The following is an 18,103-nucleotide window of genomic DNA, read 5'->3' as shown; positions in this document are numbered from 1 at the left end:
AGACAATAGTGTTCCAGACTCATAGGAACACACCACTCACTCTGCACTAACTCCTCTCATCGTGCACTCACCAGTCACTCTCACTGATCACTCTTCCCTCTTGCAGCTCACCCTGCACCACACACAGGCACATCACTCATCCTGCATTTACACCGTTCACACTACCTTGCACTTGCTCCTCTCACTCGGCATGCACTCATATCACCAGACACTCACATGGGCCCTCCTCTCACACTGCATTCATGTAGCTCACCTTACACTCACATCGACACATTTTTCACCCTACACTCGCACCACTCATGCTGTATTCACTCACACTATTCACCATCATCCAGCACTTACATGAGCACACCTCTTACTCTGCACATATAAAAAAGACACACCTTTCATGAATCAACACATTTGTACAAAGGCACCCACAGAATACCGACTCTTTTGGTAGTACTAGATGCCTACTTAATTCCATCTGCAACAATGGGGCTGCGGCAAGAGTGGACTGAGAATGTGGGATGGAACGAGGAGGGAGACTAGGGCGGAGGCTTTAGGGTATGGTGCTGTATTGAAGAACATGTGACAGCTTCAGCCATTCCTAGCTTTCCATTCACCACAATGCTTCATCTTGAGACATGCAGTTCTTTTCTTACATTACAAGTTGGGTCTCAAAAACCCCAAAATGTAAAGTGTTACTTGATGAAATCCATAGTTGCAGAAGAAGTCAAGCATTTCATAAGGTCAGCTGGATGCTGTTATACTACATGTTAGAATGTGGATTAATTAATTTCCAATACTGAAACTGCTTGATCAATTTGTGAAACCAAACATAAGCCCCGCACAGCTATTTTAAGAAGTGCATTTTTCATTCACATCATACTTGTAACAAACATTGTCAAGGCAATATATTATTATTTTGAATAACGTATAGAGAATCTGTTTTTATTAAGTTTTACTAAAAGGCAAGGCAGGTAAAGCAGAAACAGCAGGGCAAGCTTTTCTAACACAATAAAAGCAAATGTACTAATTGAAGTGTGAGTGTGTGTGTGCCAGAGATATAGTGAGAATGTCTGTGTGAGTGTATGTTTGTTATGCATGCAAGTGTGATGCTGGTCTGGCATACTGGAGGTTATTCATGCCTTATGGACATGGGCACTAACAGCATATGGATGGGACTCGTTACCTATTGCCATCTGCAGGCCTTGACATGCTTCTATGAAGGCACCGTCAGTGGCTGTGGGGTTTCAAACTGTTTAACTGAGAAAGCTGAGAACCCATTCATACCCAGCAGTAGGGACACAGAACACCCACCACCACACCTGGCTGAAGGTCCTGATATGATGCACATAATTCTTAGCATATGGGCTGGATCCACAGCAAAATGTGGAACTGATATTTGAGGTAACTCTTGTCATAAGATTTCCAGTACTCATTTTATAAATGGGTTGTCAATGGCACAATTCTGATTCTTGTATACTGGAGGAAATGTTTGGCTGCAGTATCCATGGTAACATTCTGGTACTGTCATATGGAATGTAGTCATTGGCCTAAGTGGCTCACCCATGAAAAATTAGGACCTTGGTATAGTGGAAGTTATTTCTGACTTAAGACATTTAAAAAATATCAGATTTACTCCTAGGAAAAGCCAGGCTTCCAATGTACACCATGAAAGTACTGGAATATATTTCATGAATGCCCCCTAAGGGTCTGCTGCGTTTTTCGAAATTTGATCCCAATTTTTTTTAACAATTCTCCATAGTTGGAGTCTACTCTCCCTTAAATCATGTACAAGAAATCTGTAAAATCATTTTGCTTGCTGCAGTTTGGTGGAGTATTACACTCCACCACTTACATAGATCTTTTTCATCCTATAATGGCTATGAGGTTAGCTCTGACCCCACTTCTGTAAATGCTTGTCCTACCCCATTGCTGGGAGCAGGATTTGCTTTAAGGCGGTGCAACCGGTACAGCCGCACCTGGCGTTGACTTTGGTGGGGGCACTGTGTTTAAAAATAATATTTGGTTTAGAAGTAAATGAACTTCCTTGTGCATCAGGCAGTTTTCCGGCAACAATAAAAATGTCAAGATAACTCTGGTTATTAATGTTCCTACTAATAAGAGTTCGAAATTTTGTCTAGTGGAAGTTTTGGCTCATCGTAAAGTAGTGCGGAGGGTTAATGTGCCTGCTTCAAAGAACGTGTACCTTCCAGATCATAGAACTGAGTGAACTATGAGTAGCACTATAAAAAGTATACATGATTTTTCCACATTTGTCTAATTACTTTGTGAATACAAATAACAATAAAGCATGCTTACAAACTGTGACAACATGCGTGCCTTTCTCAATGTTTCACTTTAAAACTATCTGATCATATAAACGGGCGTGCGGTCTCATGCAACAGGCGATTTCTATAGGGTCACTGGAAAGACCTCAAGGTTGTCCCTGTCCCCCCCAGAAATTTAGTGTCTCCTACGCCCCTGGTGGATGTAGCTGTAACTTCACCTTCCCTAATTAAAAATTCCATTGGGTCGCTTGTTAGGGCACAACTGCTTGGTTGCTCACTTGTGCCTAACTGAATAGGTTACGTCGTTCCTGATGGGGCTCAGTTCACTCATGAGTCCCGGAGCTGCACTGTCGGCAGTGGGGCATCTTCGTGGCCAGAGCGGGCCACTACAAATCCAAATGAAAGCTGCTCTCAGATGAAGTAGCCACACACGACGTTTAAATTCCACCTCATTTATTCAGCAGGCAGGAACCAAACCGCATTGTAGGAGGACTCTGTGGCATGTTTTGAAGGGGGTGGTGGCTTCGTTAAAACTCACCCCTGTGAAGCCACGTTGCCTTCTTGGAGCAGTGCTTCTAGTATACTCAGTCTCACATGAAGCCACCCTATACGGGAGGTGTCTTCCTGGGCATTTCCCAGGATGACGACAACGGTCTTGGGGTATTGGGGAGGGTGCATGGCGTTATCCATAGCCTAGCTGTAATAAGGAGGGGAGAGAGCGAGCTTGAGCAGGGAATTCCAAATCTGATGACACTCTAAGGAGTCCTAGAGCTGACGGCTTGTCAGAGCAGGGGGTACTGCTACAATAGTTACCTTAATTTAGACCACACCCCCACTTGGATAGGCCACACCCCTTTAATATGTTGCCCGCCCCTTTTAGAGCACCCCTAGTTTTTTTTCCCACTTAAAGCCCTGCCAAACCCCGTCCTATTACCAAGGTGCCAAGAGCGGCCTGACAGCCAATCAGAGAGCATCAAAGACATCCAGAAATTAAAGCCTGTGGCTCCGGTGTAATAATGAAGGTGTCAGGCAGAGCTTCCGCGGTGGCCTGCTGCTACGAGCTTGCGCAGCTGCAGACTCGACAGGCCCGGCTGCATCTGAACAGCGCCGAGTGTCGGCCTGCCCGCTTCTATTTACTGAATTAATTATCTTGTGTTACGGTAGTCCTCCTTCGGCATGTTTGCATGCAATATGTGATGACGTTGGGCTTCGGCCTTCTAGGCAGTCCGTATCTTATTTTAAAGTTTTTTTTTTGTAATGGTATTTTTGGGAACTGAGCCAAAGGTGTGTTTTAACATCCCCTGGTACTTTGTGGATGTCAAACTAAGCGCACTTGTTTTGAGGCTCAAAAATAGGCCCGAGCACCCTATCAAAGAAGTGACTGCTGCTGGAGCACTGAATGGCCCAACAACCTATGCAACACTGGCGGCGTTACTCTTACGCCCGCGCGGCAATGCTTGTCTGATGGAAAGCATGCTAACAAGAAGATGCGGTCTAATGCTCTTCAGCGTCACTAGAACCCCCTCCAGGAAGAACAGATATCCGAGAGGTAAGAACTGCTGGCGCAGAGCTGCTACTAATGTGAGGCCCAAGGATTGAAACTTTATCGTGTTAACCACAATTGGATGCGCTTACATTGTGTTATAATATAGTTATTGTTTGTGGTTGCTAAAGTGCATAGTGGCCCTTTAGAATACGGTCTTGGCACTTTCCTTACAGCGGGAATGCCTTTACAGCCAGTCCGAAGGTTACAATCGCCCTCCGGAGCTCGAAAATGTTTGTGGCAATGTGCTGTCACTAAGGTGAATGAATGTCCCTCCTTTGTGTCACTATCAGAAGCGGTTGCCACACTCACAGCTTCTTGGAGCTTCACAAACATCATTCTGGCATTTTTTTTTATTTGGAACTGTAGGAGAGTGGGGTCTGCAATCCCATGGCCACCCCAGATTTTTGCTTTTTGCTTCACTGGTTTACGACTTTCCCTGGCTGTGGGCCTGCTAATCAGACCCACAGCCTAGCTGTTCTCTCTCTAAATTACAACCATGTACCTTAGGTGCATTTTACCAATTGGTACTGGGCCACCTTATCAGTCCCTGTACAGCATACCTTAGGTATCCAGGGCATAGGTGTACCCAGGGCCTACCAGGGGCTGAAGCATGTATTATGCCACCCCTGGCTGGCCACCCAAACAGACACAACTGGCTGCACGACAGCTGGGGCAAGGTGGTGTAATCACCATTTGCTTTAGATATAGTATACCTATATCTAAACCTAAAATGGACACATATATTCCTATCAGTCACTCCTATGGCAGGCCTTATCAATCCTGAAGGCAGAGTGCTTGGAATTATGTGAGATGGTGCTCTGGCATGAGCTGAGCCCGTTTGCAGCTTGCGGAACCAAGTCCAAATAGCTGTTCCATGATAACACTATACCATATACTCTTAAGTGCATTATAATCCTCGCGGTTAAATGCTAACTTTGGTATAGCATTATCAAAGCATGTCGAGTAAGGTGTCATACGAATTGGAATACTAACCCCTCGCCAATTCTGGCAACAGGGTTAAAATTCCACCCTTCTAGAGGGACACGACATGTATGTAACTGTGAACCCCGGTTAAAGTCAGACATAGCCTCAGCTCCACAAAATGGATGCTGCCACCGAGACACAAGTCTGCCCTCCTGCTGCTGGGAGTCCTTCCAGCAACGGAGGCCTGGACAAAGGGTTTCCTGTCAGGGGCGGTGCTAGCACCATCCCAGACAGGATTTTGTGTATCCCAGGTAGGCAGGGCTGAAAGGAAGGTGACTGCAAGTGGCACCCCGGTGCCCACTGTGCATATGCCGGCTCAAACCAGTTCCTGGGGCACCCCAGCCCCTGAGCTGGGGAGAGACCGGACAAAGGAGAGGGGTGTAACCACCCCCCTCCTGGTCCCACCCATAGGGCAGGACCTAGTCGCGTGCCAGCCCCTTTTTCTTAGGATAAAGGTAGGAGCAGGCCCTCTCCCAAATTAGATCATTCTGAATCTTGAAACTACTTTCCACGAAAGGAACTCTTGACTCTTCTGAAGACTCTCCCTTGTGGCTAAGGAGTAGCCACCCTGCACCAGCAGGCACCATCGAAGCTCTTGCGGTTTGCTGCACGTCCATCCTCCGGATCAAGACTGCCCAGCTCGACGAGACCCGGATTCCCTGCCATCTCTGACCTCTACCTACATCATCCAGCCCAGCTGAGATTTGTGGGTGTGACGAGACCCGTGGGACCGGCCATCTTCAAGACCTGCACGACGCTTCACCAGCACGACCCCCGAGAGACCCTCGAGTAAGTGCACTGGGGTTTGAGAAGCCCTAACCCTAAGCAGCTCCAGCACCGAAGTCCAGCCTCCCAGCATCCACGAGATCTGCGTGGGGCCCTTCTGCTTCTTTGCTGCTTGCCACGTTGTCCGGTCACTTGCCCGTTGGCTAGTGACCCTCTTGACGACGTACCACGACGTTTTCACTGCTGGTCTAGGTCCCCTAGACTGGCCCTTGCTTCTTGTCCAACAAGAAGTACCCTGGACCCTCCTGGTCCACTCCAGACGCCATCTTGACTCCACCGCGTGGGCTTGCCTTTGCCAAGGTTTGTTGCTCAAATCCTGAGTCCAGCATCGCCGACAGCCGACAGCCTCGTGGGACAGCTCGCACCTCCAGCCTGGACGCCGACAACGCCTCCTGGCCCGTGTGACTGCAGAGTCCAGCGTCGCCCACTCACCTGGTCGAGGTGACTTCATCCGGTGCCATCCTGGTGCCCACATAATCACTGGCTAGTGATTAAGAACTGAGTCCCCTCTGCTTTCAGGTCGTCTTCAACTCTGATCCAGACTTGGATCACACCGAACTTCTTCACTGGTCGCCTGCCAGCAACTTCTTCTTTCAGGCTCCATAGATTTCAACGAGGATTCCCGACGTCATTTGAACCCTATGCAGCCGCAGCCCCTGGGCTAGGTAACTCGAGCATTTCGGTGCTCCAGCACAGGTTCACTCTCCTAGTGTCCAGATCCTTTTTCGTTTTCAGTCTATCTAGTCGGATTCGTCCGGAAACAGTAACTTTAGAAACGCTAGCATCCATAGACTTCTTCCCGCATCCCGCGTGAGAGTGCACACTCTGCACCCGATCTCCGTAGGCCTCCTGCTCCTAACCTTAGGGTTCAGTAGTGTAGTCCTAGCGATCCTGAAGCCTCTGGGTCTTGTTACTTACCTGCTAGTATTTCGCATTCCACTTTTTGTGTATATGGTTTTTCGTGCCCCTCGGGCATTTGTGTAAATTGTGCAACTTGAAGCATTTTCATAAGAGTTTTGTATTGTGCTTAGCTCCCTGACTCATAAAGAGTTCAGGGTAGAACTGTTATTAATAAATATCCTATATTTTTATAACAACTTGTGTGTTGTCCTTTCACTTGGTGTTCAAGGGGTATATGTGATGGTAAAACAGCTGGCTTAACACGCCCTCTAGAGTTTAGCCTAAAGACTGGTCGTGTCCATGCTACTAGGATAGCTGGTCTATAAGGTTGACTTACAACCAATCATCAATAAGGGTTGTTTGGTATGATACACAGTGATCACTAGAATAGTGAGCACTATATATCAGGCCAACTTCTCACATTGGTGGCAGCGGTGGGATTTGAGCTTGCTGTTGTTTTACCTCGCACGTATCCTAAGAATATCAATTGAAAGATCACTTAAGTACCCAGGTACCTATAACTTAACTTAGAATACTCTGAGTTCTACTGAACCAGCTGTTGTAGTGTAACAGGGCTTAGCACACCCTGACTACAACTCTTAGCAAGGGATCAGTAGGTAAACCCATAGTGTAGGTAGGTGCATCACTTACACCACACTAGAAGCATGTCTACCCAGGGAGAGTCCTCAGAGACTCCCCTTGTGGCTGTTGACCCTCCACAGGTCACTTCCAGATATGCAGCCCTTAGCTTCCAGGAGATGAGACAATTGTGTACCTCCAGGAAACTAAAACAGGGTTCTAACCCTACCACTCCTTTTCTGTTAGGTCTCTTAAAGACATATGATGCTAGAAAAGCTTCTCAGACAGATGGGAGCATGCCCCCCTTAGAAGGTACTCGTGGTGACCCAGACTCCAACCTCCCTGAAACAGAAGATGTAGAAGAGGAGGAAGAGGAGGAGGAAGAGGAAGTCTCTGGGGATGAGGCAGACAATGGTCCTGAGCTAGTCAGACTTACTAGGGCCAACTTAGACCTACATAGGGAAGGATCTGGGGGACCCCCAGTACTGACCCTCAGCAGGCCTAACTTTGGAGTTAGAAGAGATAGGTCTCATTCTAGGGACTCCAATAGATCTGTGTACTCTCATGCCTCTGCTCAGAGGAGAATGATCTCTCCCCAGAGGAGACTGACTTCCCCTCAGAGAAGAGAACATGAAGCAAGGATGAAACAGGCTAATCTGTTGATTCAGAGGGAAGAACTTGCCCTTGCCAAGGAAAAGCTTGCCTTTGCTAGAGCGCAACAGTTAAGTGGGGTAGTCCCCACTGGTGGCAGGTATATCCCTAAGGATAAAGACAGGAGTTTTGATACTAGACACCTGAGTAAAATAGTGCCCCCCTTTAAACAAGGGGATGACATCCACAAATGGATGACTGCTTTGGAGAGGGCCTGCACTGTGCAGTGCATCCCCCAGAGTCAGTGGGCATCTATTTTGTGGCTCTCCTTTGAAGGTAAAGGTAGAGATAAGCTCCTCACTACTAGAGCTGAGGATGCTAACAATTACCAAGTCTTGAAGAATACACTGATTGATGGGTTTGGCTTAACCACTGAACAGTATATGTTGCTGTTCAGAGACACCCAGAAAATTCAGTCTCAAGATTGGGCTGACTTTGTAGATTGTGCCACTAAGGCTTTTGAAGGCTGGTTACTGGGAAGTAAAGTTACTGATTACACAGGATTGTATAATCTAATTATGAGAGAACAAATCTTAAGTAATTGTCAAAATCAGTTGTTGCGTCAGCACCTTATTGACTCAGATCTGACCTCTCCCCAAGAATTGGGAAAGAAGGCAGACAGATGGGTCAGGACAAGGGTCAAGCAGCAGAACCAGAACCAGGGTGGTGGCCAGAAGAAAGCAGATCCCAAGGGTAATGAGAATAAGCAAAATGACCAGAAGTCTTCAACAGGGCCCCAACAATCTAAAGAGGGTGGGTCCCAGAATTCCCAGAATTCCCAAAAGAAGAAGAAAGGTCAGAAGAAACCATGGTGCCAGTACTGCAAAAGTAATACTCACTGGTTTAGTGAGTGCACCAAGAAAGGCCCAACTCCTACCACTACTGCCCCTAAGGCACCTGCACCCCCTAGTACAGTTAATACTGGTAGTAATCCTCCTAAGGCTATAGTGGGGTTAACCCTGGGAACTGAGGCGGGCTCTGACTTAGTCAGAACACCTACTCAGGCTGTTCTTGTTTGTACTGGGGACATGGATATGGCCCCTACAATAAGTCCCAGTACTCTGGGCAAGTACAGGCAGACGCCTTTGATTAATGGAAAAATGGCTCAGGCCTACAGGGACACTTGTGCCAGTGTCACCATGGTGACACCTAACTTTGTGGACCCTGACCAGGTAATACTGGGAGCAGACTACCTGGTGACCAATGCTAGCAATGCCACTACCTCCCATAGTATGGCACTTGTTAACTTCTCCTGGGGAGGGGTAAATGGCCTCAAAAGGGTTGTTGTTAGTTCAGACCTCCCTGTGGACTGTCTTTTGGGCAAATCAGGTGGCACAACAAAGGCCCCCCTTATACCACTACCTGTGGTGGGAGTTCCCTTTGAAAGAGTGGGGATTGACATTGTTGGACCAATGGACCCCCCAACAGCATCTGGGCACAGATATATACTGGTGGTAGTGGATCATGCCACCAGGTATCCAGAAGCTATTCCCCTTAGAACCACTACAGCTCCTGTTGTGGCAAGGGCCCTGGTTGGAGTCTTCTCCAGAGTGGGGTTCCCTAAGGAGGTGATCTCTGACAGAGGTGCAAACTTCATGTCAGGATACTTGACTGCTATGTGGAAGGAATGTGGTGTCAATTACAAATTCACCACACCCTATCACCCACAATGCAATGGGCTTGTTGAAAGATTCAACAAGACCCTCAAAGGGATGATAAAAGGGTTACCAGAAAAGCTTCGGCGAAGATGGGACATCCTTTTACCCTGCCTTCTGTTTGCTTACAGAGAGGTCCCACAGAAGGGGGTTGGTTACAGCCCTTTTGAGCTTTTGTTTGGACATCCGGTTAGAGGAACCCTATGTCTTGTGAAGGAAGGATGGGAGTTACCTCTCAAAAAGCCTAAGCTTGACATAGTGGACTATGTACTTGGTCTCCGCTCCAGGATGGCAGAGTACATGGAGAAGGCATCTAAAACCTGGAGGCCAGCCAAGAACTTCAAAATGCTTGGCATGACCAAAAGGCTGTCCTAACTGTTTACCATGCAGGACAGAAGGTGTGGGTGTTGGAGCCAGTGGCCCCAGCAGCTCTCCAAGACAAATGGTCTGGACCCAACATCATCATTGAACAAAAGGGAGAAGTCACCTATTTGGTGGACATGGGAACTCCCAGGAGCCCTCACAGAGTACTTCATGTGAACAGGCTCAAAGCATTTGTTGACAGGGAGGACATGGGCTTGCTCATGGCCACAGATGAGGGACAGGAGGAAGAGAGTGACCCTCTCCCAGACCTGCTCACTCAGGACCCTGATGATGGGTCAGTGGATGGTGTAGTCTTTTCTGACAGCCTCTCTGAGCATCAGCAACAGGATTGTAGGCAAGTCCTTCAATCCTTCAGACAAATGTTTTCTCTGACCCCCAGTCAGCCAAACTGATGCACACATGAGGTGGACACTGGAGACAGTCTGCCTATAAAGAGTAAAATCTACAGGCAACCTGACCACGTCAGGGACTGCATAAAAACTGAAGTACAAAAGATGTTGGAATTGGGATTCATTGAACCCTCAGAGAGCCCTTGGGCTAGTCCTGTAGTTCTAGTGCCTAAACCTAACACCCAGGATGGTAAGAGAGAGATGAGGTTTTGCGTAGACTACAGGGGTCTCAATGCTGTCACTAAGACAGATGCCCATCCAATACCAAGAGCAGATGAACTCATTGACAGATTGGCTTCTGCAAAGTTCTTGAGTACATTTGACCTGACAGCTGGTTATTGGCAAATCAGGTTAGCTGAGGATGCCAAGGCCAAGACAGCATTTTCTACCACAGGAGGTCATTACCAATTTGTGGTGATGCCCTTTGGTTTGAAAAATGCCCCTGCCACTTTTCAAAGGTTGGTGAACCAAGTTCTCACTGGGTTGGATGACTTTTGTGCAGCATATCTAGATGATATTGCTGTCTTTAGCTCCACCTGGGAGGATCACCTGATCCACCTGAGGAAAGTTTTGGAGGCCCTGCAAAAGGCAGGCCTCACTATAAAGGCTACTAAGTGCCAGATAGGGCAGAGTCAAGTTGTGTACTTGGGCCACCTTGTAGGTGGAGGCCAAGTTCAACCTCTGGAGAGCAAGATACAGGCCATAAAGGACTGGGCTCCTCCAACCACCCAGACACAGGTCAGAGCTTTCTTGGGCCTGTCTGGTTATTACAGGAAATTTGTCAGAAATTATGGAACCATTGTGACTCCACTTAATGACCTGACAAGTAAGAAAATGCCAAAGAAAGTTCAGTGGACAGTTAGCTGTCAGAAGGCATTCGATGACCTAAAGCAGGCCATGTGCACTGCACCTATTCTCAAGAGTCCAGACTACTCCAAACCTTTCATTGTCCAAACAGATGCTTCTGAGTTGGGTGTGGGAGCTGTTCTATCTCAGCTGAATATTGATGGTCATGACCAGCCCATTGCTTTTATAAGTAGAAGGCTGACCCCTAGAGAGAAACGTTGGTCAGCTATTGAGAGGGAGGCATTTGCTGTGGTCTGGGCCCTGAAGAAGTTGAGGCCATACTTGTTTGGTACCCACTTCAAAGTTCAGACCGACCATAAGCCCCTCTTATGGCTAAATCAAATGAAGGGTGAAAACCCCAAACTTCTTAGGTGGTCCATTTCCCTACAGGGGATGGACTTTACAGTGGAGCACCGCCCAGGAACTGACCATGGTAATGCAGATGGTCTCTCCAGGTACTTCCACGTAAAGCAAGAAGACTCACCTGGTCAAGGTTAGTTTAATGTCCCTAAGTTTGGGGGGGGGGTTATGTAGGAGAGTGGGGTCTGCAATCCCATGGCCACCCCAGATTTTTGCTTTTTGCTTCACTGGTTTACGACTTTCCCTGGCTGTGGGCCTGCTAATCAGACCCACAGCCTAGCTGTTCTCTCTCTAAATTACAACCATGTACCTTAGGTGCATTTTACCAATTGGTACTGGGCCACCTTATCAGTCCCTGTACAGCATACCTTAGGTATCCAGGGCATAGGTGTACCCAGGGCCTACCAGGGGCTGAAGCATGTATTATGCCACCCCTGGCTGGCCACCCAAACAGACACAACTGGCTGCATGACAGCTGGGGCAAGGTGGTGTAGTCACCCTTTGCTTTAGATATAGTATACCTATATCTAAACCTAAAATGGACACATATATTCCTATCAGTCACTCCTATGGCAGGCCTTATCAATCCTGAAGGCAGAGTGCTTGAAATTATGTGAGATGATGCTCTGGCATGAGCTGAGCCCGTTTGCAGCTTGCGAAACCAAGTCCAAATAGCTGTTCCATTATAACGCTATACCATATACTCTTAAGTGCATTATAATCCTCGCGGTTAAATGCTAACTTTGGTATAGCATTATCAAAACATGTCGAGTAAGGTGTCATACGAATTGGAATACTAACCCCTCGCCAATTCTGGCGACGGGGTTAGCATTCCACCCTTCTAGAGGGACACAACATGTATGTAACTGTGAACCCCGGTTAAAGTCAGACATAGCCTCAGCTCCACAAAATGGATGCTGCCACCGAGACACAAGTCTGCCCTCCTGCTGCTGGGAGTCCTTCCAGCAACGGAGGCCTGGACAAAGGGTTTCCTGTCAGGGGCGGTGTTAGCACCATCCCAGACCGGATTTTGTGTATCCCAGGTAGGCAGGGCTGAAAGGAAGGTGACTGCAAGTGGCACCCCGGTGCTCACTGTGCATATGCCGGCTAAAACCAGTTCCTGGGGCACCCCAGCCCCTGAGCTGGGGAGAGACCGGACAAAGGAGAGGGGTGTAACCACCCCCCTCCTGGTCCCACCCATAGGGTAGGACCTAGTCGCGTGCCAGCCCCTTTTTCTTAGGATAAAGGTAGGAGCAGGCCCCCTTCCCAAATTAGATCATTCTAAATCTTGAAACTACTTTCCAAGAAAGGAACTCTTGACTCTACTGAAGACTCTCCCTTGTGGCTAAGGAGTAGCCACCCTGCACCAGCAGGCACCATCAAAGCTCTTGCGGTTTGCTGCACGTCCATCCTCCGGATCAAGACTGCCCAGCTCGACGAGACCCGGATTCCCTGCCATCTCTGACCTCTACCTACATCATCCAGCCCAGATGAGATTTGTGGGTGTGACGAGACCCGTGGGACCGGCCATCTTCAAGACCTGCACGACGCTTCACCAGCACGACCCCCGAGAGACCCTCGAGTAAGTGCACTGGGGTTTGAGAAGCCCTAACCCTAAGCAGCTCCAGCACCGAAGTCCAGCCTCCCAGCATCCACGAGATCTGCGTGGGGCCCTTCTGCTTCTTTGCTGCTTGCCACGTTGTCCGGTCACTTGCCCGTTGGCTAGTGACCCTCTTGACGACGTACCACGACGTTTTCACCGCTGGTCTAGGTCCCCTAGACTGGCCCTTGCTTCTTGTCCAACAAGAAGTACCCTGGACCTTCCTGCTCCACTCCAGACGCCATCTTGACTCTACCGCGTGGGCTTGCCTTTGCCAAGGTTTGTTGCTCAAATCCTGAGTCCAGCATCGCCGACAGCCGACAGCCTCCTGGGACAGCTCGCACCTCCAGCCTGGACGCCGACAACACCTCCTGGCCCGTGTGACTGCAGAGTCCAGCGTCGCCCACTCACCTGGTCGAGGTGACTTCATCCGGTGCCATCCTGGTGCCCACATAATCACTGGCTAGTGATTAAGAACTGAGTCCCCTCTGCTTTCAGGTCGTCTTCAACTCCGATCCAGACTTGGATCACACCGAACTTCTTCACTGGTCGCCTGCCAGCAACTTCTTCTTTCAGGCTCCATAGATTTCAACGAGGATTCCCGACGTCATTTGAACCCTATGCAGCCGCAGCCCCTGGGCTAGGTAACTCGAGCATTTTGGTGCTCCAGCACAGGTTCACTCTCCTAGTGTCCAGATCCTTTTTCGTTTTCAGTCTATCTAGTCGGATTCGTCCGGAAACAGTAACTTTAGAAACGCTAGCATCCATAGACTTCTTCCCACATCCCGCGTGAGAGTGCACACTCTGCACCCGATCTCCCTAGACCTCCTGCTCCTAACCTTAGGGTTCAGTAGTGTAGTCCTAGCGATCCTGAAGCCTCTGGATCTTGTTACTTACCTGCTAGTATTTCGCATTCCACTTTTTGTGTATATGGTTTTTCGTGCCCCTCGGGCATTTGTGTAAATTGTGCAACTTGAAGTATTTTCATAAGAGTTTTGTATTGTGCTTAGCTCCCTGACTCATAAAGAGTTCAGGGTAGAACTGTTATTAATAAATATCCTATATTTTTATAACAACTTGTGTGGTGTCCTTTCACTTGGTGTTCAAGGGGTATATGTGATGGTAAAACAGCTGGCTTAACACGCCCTCTAGAGTTTAGCCTAAAGACTGCTCGTGTCCATGCTACTAGGATAGCTGGTCTATAAGGTTGACTTACAACCAATCATCAATAAGGGTTGTTTGGTATGATACACAGTGATCACTAGAATAGTGAGCACTATATATCAGGCCAACTTCTCACAGGAACTTTTTACCAAATGGCTGCTGGAGCACTGAATGGCCCAACAACTGATGCAACTATGTTGTGCCTTTGTGTGTTGGAGATACGACTAGATACCTCTGGGTAGTGAGTTGCTTTGGCGTTAACATTGACAGCAGGAGAACGCCTGGTTTTATACTGCAAGCATTTCGCGCGTTTCTGTGCTCTATGACTTTAGTCCCTAGTGCCAGTGTCCATTCAAATGGTTTCTCTTCTGCATCCATTGGCATTGTAGCAGGCCTGATCTCGGGATCACACCCACGTGTTTCAATGTCGGTGATCAGCTAGGCATAGGGGGTGGTCTTATCAGTGGGGTGCTCCCGCCAGAAGCCTCCATGTTCTTGCCAGTGCTCGCTTTACCCCCTAATGTCAACACTCCCTGCACCATTCTGCAGCGCCGCCCTTCAATCGGATGCCGAAAGTGTTGGTATGCGTGGGCATGCATGCCAACATTCCAGATCCAGAAATAGGATTTCTGAATTTTCAAAAACGCCAACTAGGACAATGACAGCATTGGATTTTTGCGACCTGCTATACTCGTGATACGGCGAATCTTTCGAACGGTTGGCCAAGAATTTTGGTCGGACCCTCCTTAAAGTTATCAAGCTAATGGGAACAAGCAAGTTACCTTGTTTCAGTGAGAACGGAAGCCTACTTAATTGCCAACAAAGTGCCCAACCACTGTATGGTCACAATTGGAATCCCGTATGTGGAAATTACCATAACAGCCTTACGACAAGCTAAATACAGCGGAATTTAATAGCCCTGACGAAGCTCAATGTGAGTGAAACGCGTTGGCTGAGGAGTCTGTTTTTAAGAGAATTAAACAAAATAAAAGAATTTTTGAAATAAGATCTGGAGCTTTCGAGTACTCCCTTTGGTGCACCGTCCCTATATACATGACATCATTGGATTTGACCTTTCACATCGGCGCTTTACAAACATGTTTGACCAAGTCTATATAAGGGATAGATCTCGCAAATGAGTATTCACGACTCACGTTATAAGGAGATAGTTTAGCCGGAAAATATGGGTAAATGAGATAGCCCGGTGGGTGATATGCGTGCTGCAAAAAAAGTGCCATCCCAATTAGTTGAGTTGAATTGAAACAACAACTTGAAAAATACTGTTATTTGATGAATAATAAGTTAGAACTAAAGAAACTGTACCCGTAACAGTGAATTACCCTTGTTTTTTGGTCGAAACCTACCAGACAAGGAAGCTGGGTGTGCAAAGAACATCTTGAGGACATTCATAAAGCTGAACTAGGAATGCATGCCGCCCTTTGCTTACCATGCATTGGCTTTGTGGTTTGTAGCTCATATTGTCTGGCTTTCTATTTGCTGACTTTATTTGCTATAGACTATCCAGCTTGAGTTTGTCCCTCCCTCTGCCAAACATTGGTTGATGCATTCTTGACGAGCTCACTTTCTGAAAACAGGCCTTTAAATCTTGTTCTTATCTTGTTATATTTGCTGTGCATTCAAAGACTGAGGTAAATGTCAAGATCTCACTTCAGAGGGAGCTTGGTGTCGATTTTTCCTTCTCTGACTTCAAAGTGAGACCATTTATGTGACAATTCTGCTGTGTATCCATGTAAGGGGAGATAGTGTAGATTTTTTTTTCTAGCACACAACAAAACAAGCATTGGCATAGCCATTAGGTCTTGCCTTTGGTACCTTACAAGTGTTTAGTTATCCAGCACAATATCCTTGGTGCAACAACATCAACTGTTGCATGGCTAAACACTTATAAGGTCCCAAAAGCGAGACCTATTGGCTATGCCAATGCTTGTTGTGTATTGTCCGCAGCCCGGATGAAGTTCAATTCACATTGAACGAAACGCGTTGTATGTATGTTTTGGTTGCTGGACCTTATATTTCCAAAGGTGAATTAAATAAAAGAAGAACTTTTTCAAAAACACCAACTTGAAGATTTGTTGATCCTTTTTCTGTGGGTGCACCATTCCATTTTTGTTTTGAAGTAACTAGTCATTTCCTCTGTCAGTGGCTTGTGTTTGTAAAGATGTGACATACACTGTTAAGTAATACTAAATTTTTTCATTTTAGGTGAAAAGTGTTCAAGATGCCATTCGTGCAAAAAAGAAAACATTTAATTTTCTTGGGGAAATGATTACTCTTGTGCCAACAGTGGGAATGTTCATTACCATGAACCCAGGGTATGCTGGGCGTGCCGAGTTACCTGAAAATTTAAAGGCCTTATTCAGGTATGTAGACAATGTACATTAGAATAGAACTGGTGACTTGGTACTTACATTGTTGTCACGAAAATGTAGCAGACCTATTTAGCGTATAATTGAAAAAGTTGCTTAATTGCATTGCTACTTATCTAGCCAGGATATTGTCTTTCAAGTATAATAACGAATCCAGTAATTTCTCCATCATTACAGGAGGCTCCCAAAACTCCTTAAAACCTATTTTATTTAGTCTATATTCCTTAAAGAAGCATTGATTGGGCTTAAGCTCTATGATGCCATCGTTATGAAAAGGGGACATAGGCCTGTCAAGTTTGGAGGCATTGAGATGGCAGAGCAAGCCAGTATGCATCAGGGTGCATACATGATCTGGCATATGACGATAACATATCTCAGCTGTTTGCTGCCGAAAATGCAGTGTTCCATGTTGCAGGGAAAAATTCGGGTAACTGCGGCATGGTGTTCTGTCAGAAGCAAATGCTGGGCAGGGAGGGCAGTTGTTATGACGACTTCGAAGCAGGCACAACTACAATGATACCATGAAACGTAACTTGACTTAGTGACCGACTATATAAAACTTTATAAATAAATAAATAAAGTTAGCTCCGAAGGAATGAAAAGGATTACCAACTCCGCTATGTAAGTTGTTTACGTCCTTGAGATGCTACTGCTGGGAATTACTAAGGGACAACACTGCAGTGCTTTTATTGTTGGTGAAGAGATGTGTTGATGTTAGCATTGGCTAAAGTGCTCAAGCATCAGTCATTAGGTTTCGCTGGAGAAATCTCTTGATATTAGTAAGGACTCTGGAATACGCCCCCTGTCCCATTGGCTAGCTCCATAAATGGAGGCTAGCCATTGGAACAGAGATCTGTCCGTCAAGGCCGGACCAGATTCGGGGGCGTTCCCGAGATTTTTTCCCAGGGCGGAGTTACGTTTTTTCCCGTTCCCTCCCCTTTCACTGAAAGTCTGTCCATTCCCGCCCCCTCCGTGTGCCTTTCCGCCCCCCCCTCGCTGTCCTGTGCACGTTTCCCGCCGTCCGTGTCCTCTCCCGTCCCCTCCCGCCGTCCGTGTCCTCTCCCGCCCCCTCCCGCCGTCCGTGTCCTCTCCCGCCCCCTCTCGCCTCTCGCCGTCCGTGCCTCTCCCGCCCCCTCCCGCCGTCCGTGTCCTCTCCCGCCCCCTCCCGCCCCAGAGACAGATCGTGCTTCACAGTGTAATGGGTGATTTTGCTTCCACCCCTTTATTTGACCCCGAGGGTCAGTCCATGTGCTTGCCCCAGGTGCCTGCGTGTGAGAAGGCTGGGGCAGTGTCCGGGCGAGCTGTGCAGATGCAGGCTCTTTGGAGACGCTCCCTGGGAGGAGGGGCCTGCATGAGCATTCCGAGCCGGGAGGGGAGGGCGGTGTGTGGGAGGGAGCGAGCCCGCCCGTCTGCTTGGAAAGCAGCACTGGAACGAGGACGGAGCCGGTGCTGGAAGAGGCTGGAGCGACCAGTGACCACGAGGAGAGGGGGACGACGGAGCCTCCGGCACAAAGAGGCCAAGTGTCGCACCGAGGGAGAGGCTCCGAGGCCCGCAGGACCGGGGGAGGTACCTCTGCAGGCACGGCACCGCCGCGG

At 47.8% G+C, this 18,103-nt stretch overlaps 1 protein-coding gene across 4 annotated transcripts in view; it reads left to right on the top strand.

Moving 5' to 3' along the window:
- The window catches only part of DNAH17 (dynein axonemal heavy chain 17), a 12,633,448-nt gene that overhangs the window by 5,694,252 nt on the left and 6,921,093 nt on the right, over window positions 1-18,103 (top strand). For all 4 annotated transcript variants that reach the window (XM_078653923.1, XM_078653924.1, XM_078653922.1 and 1 more), the window contains one exon: window positions 16,344-16,501. In XM_078653923.1, the coding sequence (XP_078510049.1) occupies window positions 16,344-16,501 (158 nt within the window). The remainder of the gene's footprint in view (window positions 1-16,343; window positions 16,502-18,103) is intronic.

The sequence above is a fragment of the Lissotriton helveticus genome, chromosome 7 (assembly GCF_964261635.1).
Source record: "Lissotriton helveticus chromosome 7, aLisHel1.1, whole genome shotgun sequence".
NCBI lineage: Eukaryota > Metazoa > Chordata > Amphibia > Caudata > Salamandridae > Lissotriton > Lissotriton helveticus.
The sequence above is the reverse complement of the archived record's forward strand: the minus strand, read 5'-3'. Positions and strand labels throughout refer to the sequence as shown.